The 26,247-nt window shown below is 46.5% G+C and overlaps 1 protein-coding gene across 1 annotated transcript in view; it reads right to left on the bottom strand.

Annotated features, from left to right (window-relative positions):
- Nucleotides 1-26,247, bottom strand: part of LOC122540190 (dynein axonemal heavy chain 6-like) — a 1,075,999-nt gene that overhangs the window by 765,878 nt on the left and 283,874 nt on the right. The window contains exons 35-38 of the mRNA XM_087984706.1: nt 20,045-20,126; nt 17,275-17,507; nt 12,358-12,474; nt 8,221-8,376 (exon numbers count right to left, since the gene is read on the bottom strand). Of these exons, the coding sequence (XP_087840832.1) occupies nt 8,221-8,376; nt 12,358-12,474; nt 17,275-17,507; nt 20,045-20,126 (588 nt within the window). The remainder of the gene's footprint in view (nt 1-8,220; nt 8,377-12,357; nt 12,475-17,274; nt 17,508-20,044; nt 20,127-26,247) is intronic.

The following is a 26,247-nucleotide window of genomic DNA, read 5'->3' as shown; positions in this document are numbered from 1 at the left end:
TTTACTGTGATTATTGTGTATTATCACCAACAATTGTTAAAGAGAGGAAGATATTTTCTACAGTGTTTGATCTTTTAGGAAAAGTAATGAACTGAGAATGGGGTACAGAGTCCGAGAGTTTGTACAAGACAGAAAAAGGCTGAATGTGTCTGTACCGGTCATCAAACATCGAATCCCATTTTCCAGCACTTAACTCATAGCTTTGTATGCTCTCATATTTCAAGTGTTCATCTAAATAATTCTTAAACATTCTGATGGTCTCTACGTCTATCATTCTTACAGGCAGTGAGTTCCAGATACCCACCACCCTCTGGGTGAAAAATCTTTTCCTCAAATCCCCTCTAAAGCTCCAGCTCCTTATTTTTAAACAGTGCCCCCTGCTCATTAACCCCTCTACTTCAAGGAAAGGTTTATGGTTGTTATCTACCAAACCCATGTACACCTCAATCAGGTTTCTCCTCAGTCTTTTCTGTTCTAATAAACACAACTCCAGCCTGCCTAGTCTCTCTCTCTCTCTCTCTCTCTCTCTCCACAGCTGAAATTTCAACAAGGAGTTAGATTCAGCTCTTAGGGCTAAAAGGATGAAAGGATTATGAGGAGAAAGCAGGAACTGAGTTGGATGGTCAGCCACAATCATATTGAATGGTGGCGTAGGCTGTAAGGATAGCATGGCCGATCCCAGCTCCTATTTTCTCTGCTTGTAAGAATCTCTCCAGCTCAGACAACATCCGAGTGAAACAAAAACAGAAATTTCTGGTGAAACTCAGCACGTCTGGCAGCACCATGGGAATAAAGTCGAATTAACGTTTCATATCCAGTGAATTTTTGTCAATTGATTTACTACACCACCAATTTTCATGTTATCTGCAAAGTAGTGATCATACCCCCTACGTTCATGTCCAGATCACTGGTGTACACAACAAACAGCAAGGAAGCCAGCACCGAACCCTGTGGCACACCACTGGACACTGGCTTCCAATCCCAAAAACACCCTTTCACTGTCACTCCTTACTTCCTGACATTATCCTAATATTGGATCCAATTTTCTAAGTTGTCCTGGATCTCATGGGCTGTTAGTTTCTTAAGAAGTCTGTCATGCAAGACTACATCTGTCTTCATCTACTCATCTAATCACCTCCTAGAAACATTCAATCAAATTTGTGAGATATAATCGCCCCCAGACAAAGTCACATTCACTATCTTTGATTAATCCCTGCCTCTCCCCATGGAGATTAATTCGGTCCCTCAGAATTTGTTGTAATAATTTCCGTGCCACAGATGTTAGACTGTCTGGTCTGTTGTTCCCTATTAATGTTTGTCTCATCCTTGAATAACAATACCACATGAGCTGTCCTCCAGTCTTCTGGCACTCTCCCTGTGACAGGAGAGGATTTGAAAATTAATGTCAGAGCCTGCAATTCCCCCTTTGGCTCCCACAACACCCCAGGATTGATGTCATCTGGGCCTGAGGATTTATCCAGTTTCAAGCCACATGAATACCTCCTCCTTCTTATTGCTAATTGTTCAAGTATATCACAGACCCCACTCCGTGATTCCTAAACTTCTCTATAATGAATACAGATGCAGAGTACTCATTAGTTATGTCTTCTATTTCCACACACAGATTGCCACTTTGTTTCCTGATGGGCCTTACTCTTTCGATGGTTATCCTCTTGCCCCGAATATATTTATAAAATGTCTTTGGATTTTCCTTAATACTACCCACCAGTGTTTTATTTTTGTCATGTCCCCTCTTCACTCTCTTTATTTTATTTTGCATCTGCACTTTCTACAGCTGTTTTGAGCCCTGCCATAAGCTTTTTTCTTCCCTGATCAAATTCTGAACATCCCTTGGCATCCAGGGTTCTCTGGACCTGCTAGTCCCACCCTTCACCTTTCCAGCAACACACTGGCCATGTATTCTCACTATTACCCTTTCAATGACTCCCATGTTGTTTCTTTCATGGGATGTGGGTATAGCCGGGAAATCAGCAGGGCTGGCAGCACCCATGAGAGACAAACAGAGCTTTGATTCTTCTTCAGAACTGAAAGGTCTGGGAAGTTTCTGTTTATATACTTTTAACAGAGGCAGAGGCCCAGTGCAAAAGGCAAAGGGATTGTTAAAGGTGGAAGAAAAGAGATGGACAATGCATGTAAATTAAGGTGTGAAAGGGAGGGAGCAACTACATAAAGAAGACAGGCCTTTAAGGTAGGGGAGAAAATACAAGAAAAATGGAAAACCAACACTGTGTAGCCAGTTTCTGAAATGATTGAATTCAGTATTGGGACCTCAAGACTGTAACATGCCCTGGGTGTATGAGGTGTGTTCCTAGAGCTTGTGAAGTGTTTTGTTGGGATGTTGCAGCAGGAAAATGTTAGTGTGGGAGCAAGGGGGGTATTATAGAAATGGCAAGTAACTGGGAGACCAGGGTCAGTCCGACAGACGGAGCATTGGTGTTTCACACACTGGTCAGTCAGTCTGTGTTTGGTCTTGACAGTGTGCAGGAGATGGCAGTGGGAGCAGCGAATACAGGCAATTAATTGAAAGAGATACACGTGAAATGCAGCTTCACCTGGAAGGTGGATTTTGGCATTTGACAATGTGGAAGGAGGAGGTGAATGGACGAGTGTGACAGCTTCTGTGATTGCATGGGAAGGTGCCTCAGGGAGTGAGGAGAGGTTAAGAGTGGTGGAGGAATGGATCAGGGAGTGAGGAGAGGTTAAGAGTGGTGGAGGAATGGATCAGGGAGTGAGGAGAGGTTAAGAGTGGTGGAGGAATGGAAAAGGGTGTCATGGAAGGAACAATGCCTGGAGAATGCTGACATGGAGGGGGCAGGAAAATACTTTTGGTGGTAATTCCCACCTCAGGCGACTCTCTGTGTAGAGTTTGCACATTCTCCTCGTGTCTGCGTGGGTTTCCTCTGGGTGCTCCGGTTTCCTCCCACAATCCAAAACTGTGCAGGTTAGGTGAATTGGCCATGCTAAATTGTCCATAGTGTTAGGTGAAGGGGTAAATGTATGGAATGGGTCTCGGTGGGTTGCACTTCAGCGGGTCGGTGTGGACTTGTTGGGCCGAAGGGCCTGTTTCGACGCTGTAAGTAATCTAATCTAATCTAATCTAATCTACTCTTCTGGAATTGGCATGGCTTTTTGAATACAGAGACTAAAGATCTTAACATCTGTGGATAGTAAGTTACTTGAGAAGATTCTGAGGGATAAGACATACATGTATTTGGAAAGACAGGGTTTGATTAGGAGTAGTCAGCATAGCTTTGTGATTGGGATATCATGCCTTACAAAATTGTAGGATCTGAGCTATAGGGAGAGGCTGAACAGGCTGGGGCTGTTTTCCCTGGAGCGTTGGAGGCTGAGGGGTGACCTTATTGAGGTTTATAAAATTATGAGGGACATGGATAGGGTAAACAGGCAAAGTCTTTTCCCTGGAGTCGGGGAGTCCAGAACTAGAGGGCATAGGTTTAGGGTGAGAGGGGAAAGATATAAAAGAGATCTATGGGGCAACTTTTTCACACAGAGGGTGGTACGTGTATGGAATGAGCTGCCAGAGGATGTGGTGGAGGCTGGTACAATTGCAACATTTAAGAGGCATTTGGATGGGTATATGAATAGGAAGGGTTTGGAGGGATATGGGCAGGGTGCTGGCAGGTGGGACTAGATTGGGTTGGGATATCTGGTCAGCATGGACGAGTTGGGCCAAAGGGTCTGTTTCATGCTGTACACCTCTATGCCTCTATAACTCTATAAGTGACCAGAGGGCAGGATGGTAGACATAGTCTATATGGATTTCAGGAAGGCCTTTGATTCCACATGGTAGGCTGCTCTGGAAGGTTAGATTGCACGGAATCCAGGGCAAACAGGCAAATTGGCTACAACATTGGCTTGACGTTAGGAAGCAGAAGATGATAGTGGAAGGATGCTTGTCGGACTGGAGGCCTGTGGTGTACTCAGGAGTCGGTGCTGAGCCCATTACTGTTTGAAATCTATATCAATGATTTAGATGAGAATGTACAAGGCATGATTAGTAAGTTTGTTGATGACACTAAAATAGCCAGTATCATGGACAGTGAGGAAGGTTATCAGAAATCGCAGCAGGACCTTGATCAGCTGGGGAAGTGGGCTGAGACATGGCAAATAGAGTTTAATATAGATAAGTGTGAGGTCTTGCATTTTGGAAAGTCAAATCAAGGTAGGAGTTTCATGTTGAAGGTAGGGCCTTTTGGAGTGTACTGGAACAGAGGGGTCTTGGAGTTCAGGTGCATGGTTCTCTGAAAGTAGAGTCACAGGTCGACAGGGCAGTGAAGGTGGCTTTTGGTACACTGGCCTTCATCAGTCAGGAGATCGAGTAGAGAAGTTGGGAAGTTATGTTGCAGTTATACAGAACGTTGGTGAGGCCACACTTGGAGTATTATGTACAATTTTGATCACCTTATAGGAAGGATGTTATTAAACTGGAAAGAATGCAGAAGAAATTTACAAGGATGTTGCCTGGACTCAATGGTCTGAGTTATAGGGAGAGGTTGGACAAGCTAGAACGTTTTTCTGTAGAGCATAGGAGACTGAGGGGGGAACATATAGAAGTGTATAAGATCATGAGAGGCATAGATAGGGTGAATACACTCAGTCTTTTTCCCAAGGTTGGGAAATCAGCAACTTTTTTACACAGAGAGTGATACGCATATGGAATGAGCTGCCAGTGATTGAGGTGGGTAGATTAACAACATTTAAAAGGCATTTGGACAAATACATGAATAGGAAAGGATTAGCAGGATATGGCAGAAGTGGGTATTACAGATGCTGGAGATTAGAGTCAAGATCAGAATGGTGCTGGAAAAGCACAGCAGGTCAGGCAGCATCTGAGGAGCAGGAAAATGTACCTTGGTGCCATGCGTGTTGTACCGATGTACCTTGGTGCCACGTGTGTTGTACTGAGGTACCTTGGTGCCATGCGTGTTGTGCTGAGGTACCTTGGTGCCCATGCGTGTTGTGCTGAGGTACCTTGGTGCCATGTGTGTTGTACTGAGGTACTTTGGTGCCACGTGTGTTGTGCTGAGGTACCTTGGTGCCATGCGTGTTGTGCTGAGGTACCGTGGTGGCATGTGTGTTGTACTGAGGTACTTTGGTGCCATGCGTGATGTGCTGAGGTACCGTGGTGCCATGTGTGTTGTACTGAGGTACCTTGTTGCCATGTGTGTTGTACCAATGTTCCTTGGTGCCATGTGTGTTGTACCGATGTACCTTGGTGCCATGTGTGTTGTACTGAGGTACTTTGGTGCCCATGCGTGTTGTGCTGAGGTACCTTGGTGCCATGCATGTTGTACTGAGGTACCTTGGTGCCATGTGTGTTGTACTGATGTACCTTGGTGCCACGTGAGTTGTACCAATGTACCTTAGTGCCATGTGTGTTGTACCGATGTAAAATGGTGCCATGTGTGTTGTGCTGAGGTACCTTGGCGCCATGTGTGTTGTGCTGAGGTACCTTGGTGCCATGTGTGTTGTGCTGAGGTACCTTGGTGCCATGTGTGTTGTGCTGAGGTACCTTGGCGCCATGTGTGTTGTGCTGAGGTACCTTGGTGCCATGTGTGTTGTGCTGAGGTACCTTGGCGCCATGTGTGTTGTACCAATGTACCTTAGTGCCATGTGTGTTGTACTGATGTAAAATGGTGCCATGTGTGTTGTGCTGAGGTACCTTGGTGCCACGTGAGTTGTGCTGAGGTACCTTGGCGCCATGAGTGTTGTGCTGAGGTACCTTGGCGCCATGTGTGTTGTACCAATGTACCTTAGTGCCATGTGTGTTGTACCGATGTAAAATGGTGCCATGTGTGTTGTGCTGAGGTACCTTGGCGCCATGAGTGTTGTGCTGATGTACCTTGGTGCCACGTGTGTTGTGCTGAGGTACCTTGGTGCCACGTGTGTTGTGCTGAGGTACCTTGGTGCCATGTGTGTTGTGCTGAGGTACCTTGGTGCCACGTGAGTTGTGCTGAGGTACCTTGGCGCCATGTGTGTTGTGCTGAGGTACCTTGGTGCCATGTGTGTTGTACCAATGTACCTTAGTGCCATGTGTGTTGTACTGATGTAAAATGGTGCCATGTGTGTTGTGCTGAGGTACCTTGGTGCCACGTGAGTTGTGCTGAGGTACCTTGGCGCCATGAGTGTTGTGCTGAGGTACCTTGGCGCCATGTGTGTTGTACCAATGTACCTTAGTGCCATGTGTGTTGTACCGATGTAAAATGGTGCCATGTGTGTTGTGCTGAGGTACCTTGGCGCCATGAGTGTTGTGCTGATGTACCTTGGTGCCACGTGTGTTGTGCTGAGGTACCTTGGTGCCACGTGTGTTGTGCTGATGTACCTTGGTGCCACGTGTGTTGTACTGAGGTACCTTGGTGCCACGTGTGTTGTACTGATGTTCCTTGGTGCCACGTGTGTTGTGCTGAGGTACCGTGGTGCCATGTGTGTTGTACCGATGTTCCTTGGTGCCACGTGTGTTGTGCTGAGGTACCGTGGTGCCATGTGTGTTGTACCAATGTTCCTTGGTGCCATGCGTGTTGTGCTGAAGAAGGGCCTATGCCCGAAATGTCGATTCTCCTGCTCCTTTGATGCTGCCTGACCTGCTGCGCTTTTCCAACAATACATTTTCAGCTCTGATCTCCAGCATCTGCAGTCCTCACTTTCTCCTCTGTGTTGTGCTGAGGTACCTTGGTGCCATGCGTGTTGACATGATATGCTTTTCAGTTGAGTACACATGACAATGAAAACTAAAATCTAAGTCTAAAATGCGAGATTACAATGTACCTCTTGAAGGTGTTCTATGAATTGATACAGAAAAGGTGCTTGTTCACTGTCAGGATGCTGCCAACAAACCAAAAGACTTCCTGCCTATCATAGAAATGAGCAACGTGCTATATAAATTTCAGGGCTGGTCTGATACTAGGTACATAGACTAAGTGTTCCAAACACTGGAGAATCACATCAAATTTTGTGTTCCTTTGTCTGTTTACAACAGGAACGTTACTGAATGTATCCAACAAACCTGACTTGCAAACCTCGAAAGACGATGCCTCACATTACGTATAATTCTACAATTGGCAACATTTGCTACATCATCCCGAGTGTGTTCGGAATTGCACTCATGATCAATTTAAGATTGTCTGGAAAAATTTCCCTTGTTCTTTTTTTGTTGGACAGTGAGAAAGGACATTAGTTAATACCACAGAATGGACCAGAACTGCAGCTGTTCATGGGAAGTAGCCACAAGTGACAGCTCCCCAAGACTTTTACAGTGGTCAAGTGGATCTGAAACCAATAGAGAAACACTGCACCCTGATTTTTTAAAAAATCATTCATGTTGTGTCACTGACTAGACCAGTATTTATTGCTCATCCCTAGTTGTCCTGGAATGGCATGACTTGCTGGGTCGCTTCAGGCAGCAGTTCAAGGCCAGCCAAATAGCCGTGGGTCTGGAGTTCCCTGTACCAGACCATGGAAAGGTAACAGATTCCCTTCCCCTAAAGGCCTTTGTAAGATGTGTTTCCAATACAGTTGATAGTGGTTATACATAGAACATAGAACATAGAAAAATACACCGCAGTACAGGCCCTTTGGCCCTCGATGTTGCGCCGATCCAAGCCCACCTAACCTACACTAGCCCACTATCCTCCATATGCCTATCCAATGCCCATTTAAATGCCCATAAAGAGGGAGAGTCCACCACTGCTACTGGCAGGTCATTCCATGAACTCACCGTCACCATCAAGCTAGCTTTTAATTCCACATTGCTTTTTAATTGTATTCAAATTATGTGTGTATGCAGACAGTGGGCAACAATCAACGAATCTAGACAGGGCAAGGACAGTTTAGCAACTTATTCTTTTCATGGATAATTTGGTGATTGTTTTGTCTGGCATGGTAAAGGGCCTTTATCTGTGATGTAGATCTCCCTGAATCTCGGATTCTTAGATGAGGGCTGAGCCAAAGTGCAACACTTACTGTGAGTATCACAGAACACATCACATCAATGTGTCCATCAAGAAGTGCTGTGGGGGGCAGTTCAGGAAGCCAATGGGTTTACAGGAAAACCGAACATCCCATTAATGGATTTTCCTGTTGTATGTAAGTGGGAGGAGGTTACAGGAAGAGATTGGGATTGCTGTCCTTTAGGATAGGACAGGTCATGAGCTGCATACATTTTTGCCAACGTGTTGTTACCTGTAAGCAGCACAGGGCATTTGTTGAGGAGCAGCAGGCTGGTTATAAAGGAGTACCGCACAGTGTCAACCGTACACACGAGATTTTCCTGATTGGGTCGTCTTGATTTGGGAGCTCCGGTCATGATTGCTTCAGCAAGACTTGATAACTGCACCCCTGCAATCAGCAACAAGACAGAGTTAGTCTGTGAAGGAAGATTCAACTCTGAACTCACGTGGTCAATGCTTTTAGCAACTTCCTTCTCAGAAATCACAGCCTGTAGACCAGCTCATGGTCAAATGAACCTTGGGGTTTTGAGGAAGTTGCCCAAATGATGGCAGTATTACCAGCCTGCACCTGTAGAGGGCTCAGTCTCAGGGTCATTATTGCAAGACAATACAATCCCAGGTTTGAGGTGCCTTTAATAATCCGAAGCTGTGCTTAGTCTGAGGCCCAGTCCAGGGAGCAAGCCGAAGAACAGGCGGATAACTGGCAGGATGCATTCTTAAATATCCTGCAGTCTCTCACTCTTTGCTTATAAACGTAGAGTAGCTGTGAGCTCACTATCTGCCAAATCCAGTTAATGTGGGCCAACTCTGCCAGAAGACAAAGCAGATGTAGCTCAGGCTGAGCCTAAAACAATCTCTAACCCCTGCAGCATCTACATACTTAACAATGATGTAAGGTAGCATCTTAATGACCCCAATCTCTGGACAAATGTCATTAATACCATCAATGTTGCTTGTTAAATTCAGGTATTATTTAATGAGCTTTTGATCAATAAGTTGGTTGTGATTCAACAATTATAAAACATGGCCTTATCGATGTTATACTTGTCTTTAAGGAAGTTAAAGATTGCAATAAATTGGAAGAAAAAAATATATATGTGACAAAGGTTCATTGCAAATGAGAGGATTTGGAAACTTTAAAAACCAACAAAAGATACTAAAAATAATAGAGGCATAAAATAAACTTTGAGGTTAAATTTGTAGTAGCATAGTCAGCAAGAGCTTCTTTAAATATTTAAAAAGTAGGAGGTTATTTGGATGGAAATGGTGTGCAGGGAAAAGGCAGGAGATTGGTACCATATTGGAATTAGTACAGGCGCGATGGGCTGAGTGGCCTCCTGCTGCACTGTAATAATTCTGTGACTCTGATAACTGAAAGTGATCATAGTCCCCTTAGAGGATGAGACTGGGGAAATGGCAGAGGAGTTGAATAGATACTTTGCATCAGTCTTTACGGCATAGCATTCCAAAAATACAAAATAATCATGGGGCAAAAAGGGGAGAGCAAATGAACACTATATCATGAGAGACAGAGGGTGATTCATGGGCGGTACGGTAGCACAGTGGTTAGCACTGCTGCTTCACAGCACCAGAGACCCGGGTTCAATTCCCGCCTCAGGCGACTCTCTGTGTGGAGTTTGCACATTCTCCCCGTGTCTGCGTGGGTTTCCTCCGGGTGCTCCGGTTTCCTCCCACAATCCAAAAAAATGTGCAGGGGTTAGGTGAATTGGCCATGCTAAATTGCCCGTAGTGTTAGGTGAAGGGGTAAATGTAGGAGAATGGGTTTGGGTGGGTTACGCTTCGGCGGGTCGGTGTGGACTTGTTGGGCCGAAGGGCCTGTTTCCACACTGTAAGTAATCTAAAAACTGCAATGGAACCGAAAGGGGCTAAAAGCCAGTAAGTTCTCCAGACTTGTTGGGATGTTTCTGAGGATTTTAAAGGAAGTGGCTCCAGAGATGGTGGATATACTGACTGAAATCTTCCAAGAATCCTTCAATCCTGGAAAAGTCCTAGAGAATCGGAAAACTATCAATCTAACACTTTTATTTAAAACGTGAGGGAAACAAAAACAGGTTACTATAGGCTACTCGCTTAATAACTGTAACTGGGAAAATGTTAGAGGCTATTGTAAAGCGTGTAATAGCAGAGCATTTAGTAGTATATGATATGATGACGCAGAGTCAGCGTGGGGATGATGAAGTGGAGGTCATGCCTGAAGAACTTACTAGAAATCTTTGAGGAACTAACAAGCAAGATGGATAAAGGGAAAGCAGTGGATGTAATATATTTGGAATGTCAGAAGATGTTTGATTGGCACCAAATGTTAAAATACTTAACAAGAAGACAGACCATGGTGTGGGAGGTAAATATTATCATGGATAGAGGATTGACTTATGAATAGAATATAGGATATTACAGGAACAGGCCCTTCGGCCCACCAAATCAGACTTAAAATGGGCCTGAGGGGTAACCTTTTCACACAGAGGGTGATTCATATGTGGAATAAACTGGCAGAGGAAATAGTAGATAGAGGTACAGTCCTAACATTTAAAACAGGAAATGTTTAGGGAGCTATTGGCCAAAAACAACCAAATGGGACAAATTTGGCAAAATTGGTTGGCATGGATGACTTAGACCACAGGGTGTGTTTCTGTGATTGATCCGCGGTATGGAGGGATTGTCTGATGTGGAGGAATTGAGAAGATTGGACTAGTAATCACCTGAGTTTAGAAGGATGAGAGGTGACTTGATTGAAATGTACAGGATTTTTAGGGGACTTAACAGAGTAGATTCGCAAGGTTGGTCCCCGAAACGTCGATTTTGCTGCTCGTCGGATGCTGCCTGAATTGCTGTGCTCTTCCAGAACTACTGATCCAGAATCCCCTTGTTGGAGAACCTAGCAGTTGAGAGCCTAATCTCAGAATAAGTGGTTCTGCATATAAGGCTGAGATGAGGAAAAAAAATTTCTTTCAGGCTGTATTGAATCTGTGGAATTCATTACCATTGAGGGCCAACAAGGCTGGGTTGTTAAATATTTTCAAGGCTGAATTGGAGCAGTTTAGGGAAAGGTGAGATGTAACGAGACATGGGTGTCATGGTGGAACAGTTGCTGAGGCTTGGCATGTAGGTGCAGCAGGCAGTGAGAAAAGCTAATGGCATGCTGGCTTTCATAGCTTCATAGCAAGAGGATTTGAGTATAGGATTAAAGATGTCTTACCACAGTTATAGAGGACCTTGGTGAGGCCACACTTGAGTGTTGTGTGCAGTTTTGGACTTCTAGTCTGAGGAAGGACATTCTTGCTGCTGAGGGAGTCCAGTGAAAGTTCACCCGACTGATTCCCGGGATGGCAGGGCTGACATATGTGGAAACTCTGGATTGACTGGGCTTGTACTCGCTAGAATTTAGTAGAATGAGGTGGTAGATATCAGAGAAACATATAAAATCCTGATGGGATTGGACAGTCCAGATGTAGGAAGAATGTTCCCGATGTTAGGGAAGTCCAGAGCTGGGGGTCAAAGTCTAAGAATAAGGGTAAGCCATTCAGGACTGAGATGAGGAAGAATGCCTTCACTCAGAGAGTTGGGAACCTGTGGAATTCTCTCCCACAGAAAGCTGTTGGGGCCAGTTCGTCAGGTAGATTCATGAGGGAACTGGGTGTGGCCCTTGTGGCGAAAGGGATCAAGGGAAGAGAGCAGGAATGGGATCCAGAGATTGTACCAACAACCATGATCATATTGAGTGGTGGAGAAGGCTCGAAGGGCCAAACGGCCTACTTCTGCACCTATTTTCTATGTTTCCATGTTTTTATGAATGGTGGAACTGATTCAATGGGCTACTCTACTCCAATGTCTTCTGGTAATCTAACTCACAATTTGTACAGTTGTAGCACCACTTACCCATTCTGATATTCTATACCTGAGCTAGGAAAGAAAGGATTCCATATCATTTCTCAACTACCTGAGACATCTCACCTGCTACCTCCAATGATCTGTGGATATTCTCTTCAAGGTCCCTCACTCCCTCGAGACTTGTGATTTTCTTTCCTGCACTGTGACATGGCTGGCTTGGCCAGTATTTACCACCCATCCCTAACTGAGAGGATGGAACTGACCTGCTTCAGAGTATCCTTCTATTAACTGTGTATTAATACGACTGGGGGGGGGACAATCAGGGTGCAAGTGCCAAAGAGTTTAGAAGGGACAGTGAAGGAATTATGGACCTGTACCACAATTAAGAAAATTAGTATGTTGCAAATTCAAATAAGTGAAGATAAGTGACTTATACAGTTACATACATACATGACAACTGCAAAGCCACAGATGGTTGTAGACAGATGGCAGGACAGCAGCAAACTCAGAGACCGCTTACCTTTCGAAATAAGCTCCTGTGTGGATGGAACCAATGCGTCCCAGGATACAAATTGTCCGGTTTGCATGTCCACAAAATATCCAAAGACAGTCGCATTTCCGGGTGGAAACGTAACCGCTGAAATATTCAAACACAATGTACAAGTCAAGGAAAATAAAACTTCCAGAATGCAGCACACCGTCAGCATTAACACTCTGACAGTGCAGCACACCCTCAGTACTGACCCTCTGACAGTGTGGCACTCCCTCAGTACTGACCCTCTGACAGTGTGGCACTCCCTCAGTACTGACCCTCTGACAGTGCGGCACTCCCTCAGTACTGACCCTCTACAGTGCGGCACACCCTCAGTACTGACCCTCTGACAGTGTGGCACACCCTCAGTACTGACCCTCTGACAGTGTGGAATTCCCTGAGTACTGACCCTCTACAGTGCGGCATTCCCTCAGTACTGACCCTCTGACAGTGCGGCACTCCCGCAGCACTGACCCTCTGACAGTGCGGCACTCCCTCAGTACTGACCCTCTGACAGTGTGGCACACCCTCAGTACTGACCCTCTACAGTGCGGCACACCCTCAGTACTGACCCTCTGACAGTGTGGCACACCCTCAGTACTGACACTCTGACAGTGTGGAATTCCCTCAGTACTGACCCTCTACAGTGCGGCATTCCCTCAGTACTGACCCTCTGACAGTGCGGCACTCCCTCAGCACTGACCCTCTGACAGTGCGGCACTCCCTCAGTACTGACCCTCTGACAGTGCGGCACTCCCTCAGTACTGACCCTCTGACAGTGCAGCACTCCCTCAGCACTGACACTCCGACAGGGTGGCACTCCCTCAGTACTGACCCTCTGACAGTGCGGCATTCCCTCAGTACTGACCCTCTGACAGTGCAGCACTCCCTCAGCACTGACCCTCCGACAGTGCAGCATTCCCTCAGTACTGACCCTCTGACAGTGCGGCATTTCCTCAGCACTGACCCTCTGACAGTGCGGCACACCCTCAGTACTGACCCTCTGACAGTGCGGCACTCCCTCAGTACTGACCCTCTGACAGTGCGGCATACCCTCAGTACTGACCCTCTGACAGTGCGGCACACCCTCAGTAATGGCCCTCTGACAGTGCGGCACTCCCTCAGCACTGACCCTCTGACAGTGCGGCACTCCCTCAGCACTGACCCACCAACAGGGCAGCACTCCCTCAGTACTGACCCACCGACAGGGCAGCACTCCCTCAGCACTCACCCTCTGACAGTGCAGAACTCCCTCAGTACTGACCCTCTGACAGTGTGGCATTCCCTTAGTACTGACCCTCTGACAGGGCAGCACTCCCTCAGTACTGACCCACCGACAGGGCAGCACTCCCTCAGCACTGACCCACCAACAGGGCAGCACTCCCTCAGTACTGACCCACCGACAGGGCAGCACTCCCTCAGCACTCACCCTCTGACAGTGCAGAACTCCCTCAGTACTGACCCTCTGACAGTGCAGCACTCCCTCACTACTGATCCTCTGACAGTGCGGCACTCCCTCAGCACTGACCGACCGACAGGGCAGCACTCCCTCAGCACTCACCCTCTGACAGTGCAGCACTCCCTCAGCACTGACACTCCGACAGGGTGGCACTCCCTCAATACTGACTCTCTGACAGTGCAGCACTCCCTCAGCATTGACCCTCCGACAGTGCAGCACTCCCTCAATACTGACCCTCTGACAATGCGGCACTCCCTCAGCACTGACCCTCCGACAGTGCAGCACTCCCTCAATACTGACCCTCTGACAATGCGGCACTCCCTCAGTACTGACGTTCTGACAGTACAACACTCCCTCCAACCACATCTCATTGCTGCACTGACTGATCAGTCTCCATTATGGGCTATTGTCTTTGCATTAGCCTTAAAATCTGGTCCTTTTGACTCAGAGATTGGAACCTTACCACTGAGCTGTAGTGTAGTATATTTAAACGTCTTGACCTTGATTAAGAGCACTGCTTCAAAGGAAGTAAATCCACAAAGTCATCTTTTGTCTCTCTTACTTAGTCTTTGTTGGAATCATTCAATGCAACACATAACCTTATGAAATGCAAGACCATATGACACTAAGACCAGAAGATGTACGATCAGAATTAGGAAGTGAATAGTGGGATATGGCTCCTGTAAGTGTAGACAGGTTTAGTATGGAGGGGCAAAACGTGTTGGTGCAGGCTTGGAGGGCCGAAAGGCCTGTTCCTGTGCTGTATTGCTCTTTGCTGTAATTAGACCGTGTGGCCCATTCAATCTGTTCCACTATTCGATCATAGTTCGAGACCAAAGACTGCAGAGGCTGGAAGCAGATGTCCACCTATTTTGAACAATGTGCCTTTCCCCCCTCTGTCATCCAAACAACCCTCCTCCACACTGCTTCCATCCGCCATTCCACTGCTCTAAACCTTCCCCTCCCAAAGCAATAAAGACAGGGTCCCCAGTGTCCTCATCTACCACCCCACCAATGTCCGTATCCAAAGCATCATCCTTAAACACTTTTGCCAATTCCGACCAGACCCCACCATCCAGAATATCTTCCCCTCCCCATCCCTCTCTGCCTTCCACAAGAACCGTTCTCTTGAACAGTCCTTGGTTTGCACCACTCTCCTCACCAACGCCCCCGAACCCCCAGGTACCTTCCCCAGCAACTGGAAAAGATGCAAAACCTACCAGTACACCCCCCACCCCCTCACCTCCATCCAGGGCCCCAAACAGTCCTTCCAGGTGAGACAGAGGTTCACCTGCCTCTCCTCCAACCTAGTTACTGTATCAGGTGCTCCCAATGTGGTCATCTCTACATTGGGGAGACCCGAACGTAAACTTAGAGAATGTTCGCCAAACTTCTCAGCTGGGCCACAGGGGCCAACCAGACCTCCCAGTCACCGCCCATTTTAATTTCCCTTCCCATTCCCTTTTCGATATGACCATCCTTCGCCTCGTCCATTGCCACAACGAACCAAACCGCAAATTGGAGAACATCTCAGCTTCCGCCTGGACAGCCTCCAGCACTGAGGACTCAATATTGACTTCTCCAATTTCAAATAACCTCCCTTCCCAGCCCCTTCCCCACCCGTACATTCCTCTCATCAACCCTTCCTTCCAGCCAAGAGAAAATGAGGACTGCAGATGCTGGATATCAGAGTCAAAATGTGTGGTGCTGGAAAAGCACAGCCGGTCAGGCAGCATCTGAGGAGCTGTGGCAAGAGCGGGGACTGGGGGGAGCTGAGAGATAAATGGGAGGAGGGTGGGGCTGGGTGGGGTAGCTGGGAATGTAATAGGTAGATGAAGGTGGGAGTGGAGGTGTAGATTGAAGAGGACAGTGGAGCAGATAGATGGGAAAGAAGATTGGACAGTTCAAGAGGGCAGTGCCGAATTGAAGGGTTGGAGCTGGGATAAGGTGAGAGGAGAGGAAATGGGGAAACTGGTGAAATCCACATTGGCGACAACTTGCGGATTGTTTCAGAGGACATCTTTGGGACACACGCACCAATCAACCCCACCACCCCATGGCCGAACACTCCAACTCTCCCCCCACTCCAACAAGGATGTGCAAGTTCTGGGCATCCTCCATCACCAGATTCTGACCACCCGACGCCTGGAAAAAGAACACCTCATCACCCATTTTGGGATCCTCTAATCACATGGGATCAATGTGGATTTCACCAGTTTCCACATTTCTCCTCCCACCACCTTATTCCAGATCCAACCCTCCAACTAGGCACTGCACTCTCGAACTGTCCCACCTGTGTTTCCAGCACCACATAGCCTCCTACTGGATTCATCCCTCCCATTGACCAACCAGGTCATACACTCTGCCTGTCTTCACCTATCCCCACCTCACCACCCCGCCCCCACCAACCCCTTTATCTGCAGATCCCCTCACACCCACCCCCCGTCCTGAACAAGGGTTACACCCAGAAGATTAACTCCTCCATCTCCTGATGCTGCCTGGCATGCTGTGTTCTTCCAGCCTCATGCCTATTACAGATATGCCTGAAATGTGCCTCATGCCCATTCTATTCCCTTCTTCCATAACCCCTGATCCCCTCGCCAATCTAGAATCTATCTCTTTCTTAAATACACTTGGTCTTCATAGCCCTCTGTGGTTATGTGTTCCTCCTAATCTCAGTTCTAAAGGGTCATCCCTTCACTCTGAGGCTCTGACTTCAGTTCCTGGTCTCTCCTACTCAAGGAAACATCTTCTCCACACCCACTCTATCCAGGCCTCTCCGTGTTCTGTATGTTTCAATCAGATCCCCCTCATCCTTCTCAACTCCATCGAGTACAGACCCAGAGTCCTCAACCACTCCTCATATGACAAGACCTTCAACCTTGTGAACCTCCTCTAGACCCTCTCCAATACCAGCACGTCCTTCCTTCAATGCAAGCTTCACAACAATGCCCTCAGTTCCTTTGTCGAAATTGTTAATGTATAACGTGAATAGTCGTGGTCCCAACATGGGTCCATGCAGAACCCCACTAGTCACTATCTGTCATTCTCGGCTTATTGACAGCTGACAAAGACAGATTCTTAATCAGCTGGGGAATCAAGCGTCACATAGCAACACAAGCAAGAGGATTTGAAGAATGAGAGGTCAGCCATGATCCTCTCGAATAGCAGTGCTGGCTCATGGGGCTGAATGGCCTCCTCCTATTCCTGTTTCTTATGGTCTTCTAGTCTAATCTGTATCAGTGGGAATTTGTAACCCTGATTTAGGGTTTCAGGCCGTTACCAAATGGAAGAGGATGATGAGCCAATCGAGAGAGTGAAAGAGGTGCTGGTTACCATCCCTTGTAAATGGATGTTGTGAGGCAGTAACAGAGAGCTGTTTGACACTGGGCCCACTGTTAAACCTTGAACAATATTCAACGGTGAATCCTGGTCAGGATGCTCACAGAGTGGGCTTTGTCCTGTGAACAGGTTTTGGACCAAAGTGTTGAAGTCCAGCGTGACTTTGATGGCCTCATCTTCCTTGCTCCTGTCACTGAAGCCAATGAGAGCTTCTTCCTCGTAATCGTCCTCACGTTTCAAGCAGCCGCCAACCGCCCAAGTAAAACAGAACGTGTAGAGTTTGGCCAGGAGGCCAGGCAGCTTGTTGGGTTTCTTCTCTAAAAACCACTTGTCAGACCTGCAGTGGCACAACACACATTAAACCCTCTTATAGTGCAGTATGGCACCAACAACAGTCAGCATTTATATAGCACTTTCCATCAGATATCACATCCAAGACACTTCAGAACAGCATTATCTCACAACATTTCACACCAAGATGATTCAAGCCACATTCTGGAACTGCTGTAACCCATTTGGTATAGGTAGAGCCACAATGCTATTGGGGCACTGAAGTAACGGTGATACATTTCTAAGTCGGAATGGTGAATGACTTGGACAGGAACTTGCAAGTAGTGGTGTTCTAATGGATCCGCTGCCCTTGTTTTTCTAGTAGGGCTGAGTCAGAACAGCATAAGATATAAGCCATTCAGCCTATCAGATCATTCAATCAGATCATGGCTGATCTGTTAGTCCTCAACTCTACTTTCCTGCCTTCCCTCATAATCCTTCATTACCTTACTGATTAAAACTTTGACCATCTCAGCCTTGAATATGCTTCACAACCCAGTGTTGTCAGCTCTGTGGTACAGAATTCCACAGTTTCACGTTCCTCTGAGAAAAGAAAGTCTTCCTCATCTTTGTCTTAAACATGCAACCCTTTATTCTCAAATTATGCCATCTGGTCCTAAACTCTCCAACAAGGGGAAAACAAGCTTTCCACATATACCCTGTTAAATCGTCTAAGAATCTTGTGTGATTCCTTAAGCAGACCTCTCATTCTTCTGTTTTCCAATGTGTATAGGCCCAAACTATTCCATCTCTTCTCCATCCCTGGTACAAGCTCGGTGACCTTTCTCCAGGCTGCCATCTTTCCTGAGATAAAGGGACCAAAACTACTCACATCTTCCAGCTGTGGTCTGAATGGTACCATGAATAGTTTTGATAAAATCTCCCTACTTTTATACTCATTCCCTCTGAAATAAAGGCCAATTTCTATTTGCCTTCCCTATTACCCATTGAATTTAGATGTTGGTTTTTCTGTGATTCATTGATGAGGTCTCCCAAATCCCTCTGTGCTTCAGCTTTCTACAGACTTCCTCAATTTGAATATTTCTCATCAAAATACGTAATCCACATTTACCCACATTATATTCTATCTGCCAAGTTTTTATGTACTCACTTAACCTCTCAATATCTCCCTGCAGACTTTTTGAAACATCCTCACCAGTTGCCTTTCCATTTATTTTTGTGTCCTCTGCAAATCTGGTGAGAGTGCATTCACTTTCCTCATCATAGTCATTAATATTTTTTGTAAATAACTATGGCCAGAGCACTGATCCCTGTGGCCCAGCGCAAGTGACAGGATGCCATCCAGAAAATTGCTTCCTCTGAGGTCCATGCAGCCATTAAAAGAAACAGGGAACACTGGTTGTCAGCCTGAACATGCCCCCCTTCTCCTAACTCTCTATCTTCTATGAGTTGGTCAATCATCTGATCAGGATAGTGAAGAAGGCTTTTAGGATTCTTTTAATTATCAGTCAGAGTATTGAGTACAGGAATTGGGAGATCATGTTGCGGCTGTACAGGACATTGGTTAGGCCACTTGTAGAATATTGCGTAAAATTCTGGTCTCCTTCCTATCGGAAAGATGTTGAGAAACTTGAAAGGGTTCAATAGACAATAGACAATAGACAATAGGTGCAGGAGTAGGCCATTCAGCCCTTCGAGCCTGCACCGCCATTCAATATAATCATGGCTGATCATTCCTAAATGATCAGAAAAGATTCAGAAAAGATTTACAAAGAAGTTGCCAGGGTTGGAGGATTTGAGCTACAGGGAGAGGTTGAATAGGCTCGAGCTGTTTTCCCTGGAGCGTCGGAGGCTGAGGGGTGACCTTATAGAGGTTTATAAAATCATGAGGGGCATGGATAGGATAAATAGACAAAGTCTTTTCCCCAGGGTTGGGGAGTCCAGAACTAGAGATTTAGGGTGAGAAGAAAAGATTTAAAAGGAACCTAAGGGGCAACGTTTTTCACACAGAGGGTGGTGCGTGTACGGAATGAGGTGCCAGAGGAAGTGGTGGAGGCTTGTACAATTACAGCATTTAAAAGGCATCTGGATGGCTATATAAATAGGAAGGGTTTAGTGGGATATGGACCCAAGTGCTGGCAAATGGGACTAGATTAGGTGAGGATACCTGATCATGGATGAGTTGGACTAAAGGGTCTGTTTCTGTGCTGTACGTGTCTGTGACTCTATGCTAATTTACTACCTCCAGAGCGATGGATTCTTTTTGTTTCACAATGGGCTCTTATCTTATTAAGTAAACCAAACATATGATTCCTTATCAGATGCCTTTTGAAAATCCAAATATATCTCATCCATTGCTTCTCCTTTATCTATCCAGCGTGTCATTTCCCCAAATAATTCTGGTAAATTGGTCAGACATGATTCCCCTTCATGAAGCCATGCTGATGCTGCTGGACTATATGATGTATTGCTAACTGCTCTGCTGTTACATCCTGTCATCTCGGGTCCATTAGTGGTGATGTAAAAGTCTCAGTTCCAGGCTGCAGCAAATGCCTTTCACGTGGGCACACTGCCAAACCTCACCTGGTTCCTGAGCTGCCTTCCACATCCTGTTTTGAAAGCCCATCTGTTCCCTTGGTTTCTTCATTGGGTGCAGTGCTATCACCTGGCAAGAAAGGAGTGCAAAAGATCAGATGTCAGAGAAATTGCTAACTGCTTTTCACAGCAGAGAGCGGCGCGAGCTGGGCGGAAGTGAGGTTGGAGCGCAGAGCTGGTCGGGAAGGTAAGTGAAGGTAAGGGTGTGTTCTAGAGCCCAGGCCCTACAAAGTAGGGCCTCCCTCCCATCCTCCTCCTCTAACCTAACTTTAAAGTACACAGGTAAGCTACTCAGTGTTCTTGTTTTGGAGACAAGGTGTAGAGTAATGGCAGCGCAGGCAGTGGAATGTTCCTCCTGCAGGATGTTTGAGGTAGGGGTGACCACCGATACTCCTGCCGACTTCATCTGCAGGAAATGCAGTCAGATCCTGCTCCTCACAGAACGAGTTAGGGAACTGGAACTGGAGTTGGATGAACTGAGGATTATTCGAGAGGCTGAGAGGGTGATAGACAGAAGCTACAGGGACATAGCTACGCCAGAGAACAGAGGGAGCTGGGTAACAGTTAGAGGTGGGAAGGGGAGGAAGCAAGCAGTGTTGATCCCCTGTTGTCGTTCCCCTAAACAATAAGTATACCGCTTTGGATACTGTTGGGGGGGACGGCCTAGCAGGGGTAAGCTGCAGTGACCGGGTCTGTGGCGCAGGGTCTGGCTCTGAGACTCAGAAGGGAAAGGGGCAGAGGAGGAGAGCGCTAGTTATAGGAGACTCTCTAGTTAGAGGGACGGACAGGCGGTTCTGTGGACATGGGCGAGACTCTCAGATGGTTTGTTGCCTCCCAGGTGCCAGGGTCTGAGACGTCTCGGACCATGTCTTCAGAATCCTTAAGGGGGAGGGTGTACAGCAGAAGTCGTGGTGCACGTTGGCACCAACGACATAGGTAGGAAGAGGGGTGGGGAGGTCATTCAAGAGCTCAGGGAGTTAGGCTGGAAGCTAAAAGCTAGGACAGACAGAGTCGTCATCTCTGGGTTGTTGCCGGTGCCACGTGACAGTGAGGCAAGGAATAGGGAGAGAGTGCAGTTGAACACGTGGCTGCAAGGATGGTGTAGGAGGGAGGGCCTCAGGTATTTGGACAATTGGACTGCATTCTGGGGAAGGTGGGACCTATACAAGCAGGACGGGTTGCACCTGAACCAGAAGGGCACCAATATCCTGGGAGGTAGGTTTGCTAGCACTCTTCGGGGGGATTTAAACTAATTTGGCAGGGGGATGGGATCCGGACTTGTAGTCCAGCAAGTAGGCTAGCTGTTTGTCAGGATGTCCAAGAATGTAGGGAGGCTGTGAAGAAGGTAGCACTGACAGGGAATACTTGCGGACACAGAGATGGGTTCAAGTGTGTATACTTCAACGCAAGGTGTATCAGAAATAAGGTGGGTGAACTTAAGGCGTGGATCGGTACCTGGGACTACGATATTGTGGCCATCACGGAAACGTGGATAGAAGAGGGACAGGAATGGTTGTTGGAGGTTCCTGGTTACAGATGTTTCAGTAGAATTAGGGAGGGTGGTAAAAAAGGAGGGGGGGGTGGCGTTGCTAATTAGAAATGGTATAACAGCTGCAGAAAGGCAGTTCGAGGGGGATATGCGTTTGGAGGTAGTATGGGCTGAAGTCAGAAATAGGAAAGGTGCAGTCACCTTGTTCGGTGTTTACTATAGGCCCCCCAATAGCAGCAGAGATGTGGAGAAACAGATTGGGAAACAGATTTTGGAAAGGTGCAGAAGCCACAGGGTAGTAGTCATGGGCGATTTCAACTTCCCAAATATTGATTGGAAGCTCTTTAGATCAAGTAGATTGGATGGGGCGGTGTTTGCGCAGTGTGTCCAGGAAGCTTTTCTAACTCAGTATGTAGATTGTCCGAGAGGGGAGGCCATATTGGATTTGGTACTCGGTAACGAACCGGGACAAGTGATGGGCTTGTAAGTGGGTGAACATTTTGGTGATGGTGACCACAATTCTGTGACTTTCACCTTGGTTATGGAGAGAGATAGGTGCGTGCAACAGAGTAGGTTTTACAATTGGGGGAAGGGTAATTACGATGCTGTAAGACAGGATCTGAGGAGCATAAGTTGGGAGCAGAGGCTGTCAGGGAAGGATGTTGTGGAAATGTGGAACTTTTTCAAGGAACAGATACGACGTGTCCTTGATATGTATGTACCGGTCAGGCAGGAAAGAGATGGTCGTGTGAGGGAACCTTGGTTGACGAGGGAGGTTGAATGTCTTGTAAAGAGGAAGAAGGAGGCTTACATAAAGTTGAGGAAACAGGGTTCAGACAGAGCAGTGGAGGGATACAGGATAGCCAGAAGGGACCTGAAGAAAGGGATTAGGAGAGCTAAGAGAGGGCATGAAAAATCTTTGGCGGATAGGATCAAGGATAACCCAAAGGCCTTTTATGCGTATGTGAGAAACATGAGAATGACAAGACCGCGGGTAAGTCCGATCAAGGACAGTAGTGGGAGACTGTATATTGAGTCGGAAGAGATAGGAGAGGTCTTGAATGAGTACTTTTCTTCAGTATTTACGAACGAGATGGACCGTATTGTTGAAGAGGAGAGTGTGAAACGGACTGGTAAGCTAGAGGAGATACTTGTTAGGAAGGAAGATGTGTTGGACATTTTGAACAACTTGAGGATAGACAAGTCCCCCGGGCCTGATGGGATAAATCCTAGGATTATGTGGGAAGCAAGAGAGGAAATTGCAGTACCGTTGGCAATGATCTTTTCATCTTCACTGTCAACGGGGGTGGTACCAGGGGACTGGAGAGTGGCGAATGTTGTGCCCCTGTTCAAAAAAGGGAATAGGGATAACCCCGGGAATTACAGGCCAGTTAGTCTTATTTCGGTGGTAGGCAAAGTAATGGAAAGGGTACTGAGGGATAGGATTTATGAGTATCTGGAAAGACACTGCTTGATTAGGGACAGCCAGCATGGATTTGTGAAGGGTAGGTCTTGCCTTACAAGTCTGATTGAATTCTTTGAGGAGGTGACCAAGCGTGTGGATGAGGGTAGAGCAGTGGATGTAGTATACATGGATTTTAGTAAGGCATTTGATAAGGTTCCCCATGGTAGGCTTATGCGGAAAGTTAGGAGGCATGGGATAGAGGGAAATTTGGCCAATTGGATAGAAAACTGGCTAACCGGTCGAAGTCAGAGAGTGGTGGTAGATGGTAAATATTCAGCCTGGAGCCCAGTTACAAGTGGAGTTCCGCAGGGATCAGTTCTGGGTCCTCTGCTGTTTGTAATTTTTATTAATGACTTGGATGAGGGAGTCGAAGGGTGGGTCAGTAAATTTGCAGATGATATGAAGATTGGTGGAGTTGTGGACAGTGAGGAGGGCTGTTGTCGGCTGCAGAGGGACTTAGATATGATGCAGAGCTGGGCTGAGGAGTGGCAGATGGAGTTCAACCCTGCCAAGTGTGAGGTTGTCCATTTTGGAAAGACAAATAAGAATGCGGAATACAGGGTTAACGGGAGGGTTCTTAGTGAGGTGGAGGAACAGAGGGATCTTGGGGTCTATGTTCATAGATCTTTGAAAGTTGCCACTCAAATGGATAGAGCTTGTAAGAAGGCCTATGGTGTATTAGCGTTCATTAACAGAGGGATTGAATTCAAGAGTCGTGAAGTGATGTTGCAACTGTACAGGACTTTGGTTAGGCCACATTTGGAGTACTGTGTGCAGTTCTGGTCACCTCACTTTAGGAAAGATGTGGAAGCTTTGGAGAGGGTGCAGAGAATATTTACCAGGATGTTGCCTGGAATGGAGAATAGGTCGTCCGAGGATAGGTTGAGAGTGCTAGGCCTTTTCTCGTTGGAACGGAGAAGGATGAGGGGTGACTTGATAGAGGTTTATAAGATGATCAGAGGAATAGATAGAGTAGACAGTCAGAAACTTTTTCCCCGGGTACAACAGAGTGTTACAAGGGGACATAAATTTAAGGTGAAGGGTGGAAGATATAGGGGAGATGTCAGGGGTTGGTTCTTTACCCAGAGAGTGGTGGGGGCATGGAATGCGCTGCCTGTGGGAGTGGTCGAGTCAGAATCTTTGGTGACCTTTAAGCGGCAATTGGATAGGTACATGGATGGGTGCTTAAGCTGGGACAAATGTTCGGCACAACATCGTGGGCCGAAGGGCCTGTTCTGTGCTGTATTGTTCTATGTTCTATGTTCTATGCTTCTGTACCTCTCACTGCAGTGAATAAAGGACAACTGGTCTTTTGTAAATCACAGTCAGGTGGTTGTTCATCAGGACAAAGTGGAGGATCCAGAGGGATCCTTTGTGATTCTTCTTATTGCACTCTGTTGATTGGATCCTGTATATTTCAGCACGTCTTTGATGATTATCTAAAACAGAAGTGTGCGGAGGGCTATGGGCAGTGAATCGTTCCTTCAGAGAGCTAGCTGAGACGTGGCAGGCGAAATGTCATAACTGTTCTGCGTTCACTAACTGGGATTTCCATTAACTGGGAGCTTGGAGCTAAATTAAACAACAGAATCTAAGGCTTACAATCTCATGAGACTAGATGAGTTGAAGATATCTGGTCTGCATGGACGAGTGGACCGAAGCATCTGTTTCCATACTGTACAGCTCTATGACTCTGCATTACTACAAAAGCCGTATGCATAAATGTGTAGACAAGCAGCTTGAGGAGCTAAACAATACAGGAAGAAACGTACACCGCTGGGGTCTGAGTCGTAAAAGAAATGTAAAATAGGGCAGTCATGACGGCTTGAAACTAAATAGCTGGAGAGAGGGCTCAGGTCAAAAGGATAGTACAAGCAATAGATCCAAAACAACTGAAAGAGGGGAAAAAGATAAAGGAACAGTCAGCAATTGTGGCTGAGGCAACACAGATAAAGGGAAATCTATAAAGTCAGGAGACAGAAATTAGAACCATCTGAAAGTAGAAAATTAGAGAAGAATACAGGCAACAATGTGGATTAATGGGAGTTCGGGGCTGGGTGAGTGGCTAATATCAGAAAGGTAGCTCAGTTCCTGAGTGTGTTAAGGGTAGACCTTTGTAACAATATGTCTTGGAACCAACAAGGAGGCAAACAATTGGAGATTTAATCATGAGTAATGAGCCAGATTTAATGAACAGTCTATCAATGTGTAAACATTTATCTAATAATAATTATAATATCATTGAGGTCAATGTACTGTTTATAAAAGTGAAAGCTGAAACAGCTACAAAGATTTTGGCAAGGATTGACTTTAATGCAATGAGATTGTGACTGTCTTCAGTCAACTGAGTAAATCTGATAATAGATAAAACAACAGAGGATCAATGAAGAGGTGTTCAAATAAGGAATTTACTTAATTAATTCATGAAATGAGAGCTCCACTGACCAGTCTTGAGTTTATTGCTTATCCCTAACTGTCCTTGAAAAGGTGATGATCAGCCACCTTCTTGAATGGCTGCAGGTCACATGGTGTAGGTAGACCCACTGTGCTCTAGGGAGGGAGCTCCAGGATTTACACCCAATGACAGTAAAGGAATGGCAAATGTAGCTCCAAATCACCACAGTGAGTGTCTTGGAGGGGAACTTGCAGGGGGTGGTGTTCCCATGTATCTGCTGTCCTTGTCCTTCTATTTGGGAGTGACCATGGGTTTGAAAGGTGCTGTCTGAGGAACCTTGGTGAATTTCTGCAGTGCATCTCATAGATGGTACACACTGTTGCTACTGAACGGCAGTGGTAGAGGGAGTGGATGTTTGTGGCTGTGGTGCCAATCATGTGGCTGCTTTGTCCTGGATGGTGTCAAGCCTCTTGAGTGTTGTTAGACCTGCACTTATTCAGGTGAGTTGGAGGGTATTTGGTCATATTTATGACTTGTGCCTTGGATGGGATTAGAGGAGTGCAGAGGTGAGTTACTCCAACAGAATCCACGATTCCTGCAGCAACAGTATTTATACAGCTGTTTGCTAAGTTTCTGGCCCATGGTAAACCCCAGAATCTTGATAGTGGGAGAATTCACTGACGGCAACACCAATACGTCAAGGGCAGAATATAGATTGTCTTTGAAATTGAAGTGGTTATGGTCCACCAACTGTGTTTTTTGTTTTCTTTATTCTTTCATGGGATATGGGCATTGCAAAAAACACCAGCATTTGTTCCCCATCCCCCAATTACCTCAGAACT

This window comes from Chiloscyllium plagiosum, unplaced genomic scaffold, assembly GCF_037043375.1.
Source record: "Chiloscyllium plagiosum isolate Xiang-an unplaced genomic scaffold, Cpla_swu_hap1 HiC_scaffold_3, whole genome shotgun sequence".
Taxonomy (NCBI): Eukaryota; Metazoa; Chordata; class Chondrichthyes; order Orectolobiformes; family Hemiscylliidae; genus Chiloscyllium; species Chiloscyllium plagiosum.
Note: the sequence above shows the minus strand (reverse complement) of the source record. Positions and strands in the feature narration are given on the sequence as shown.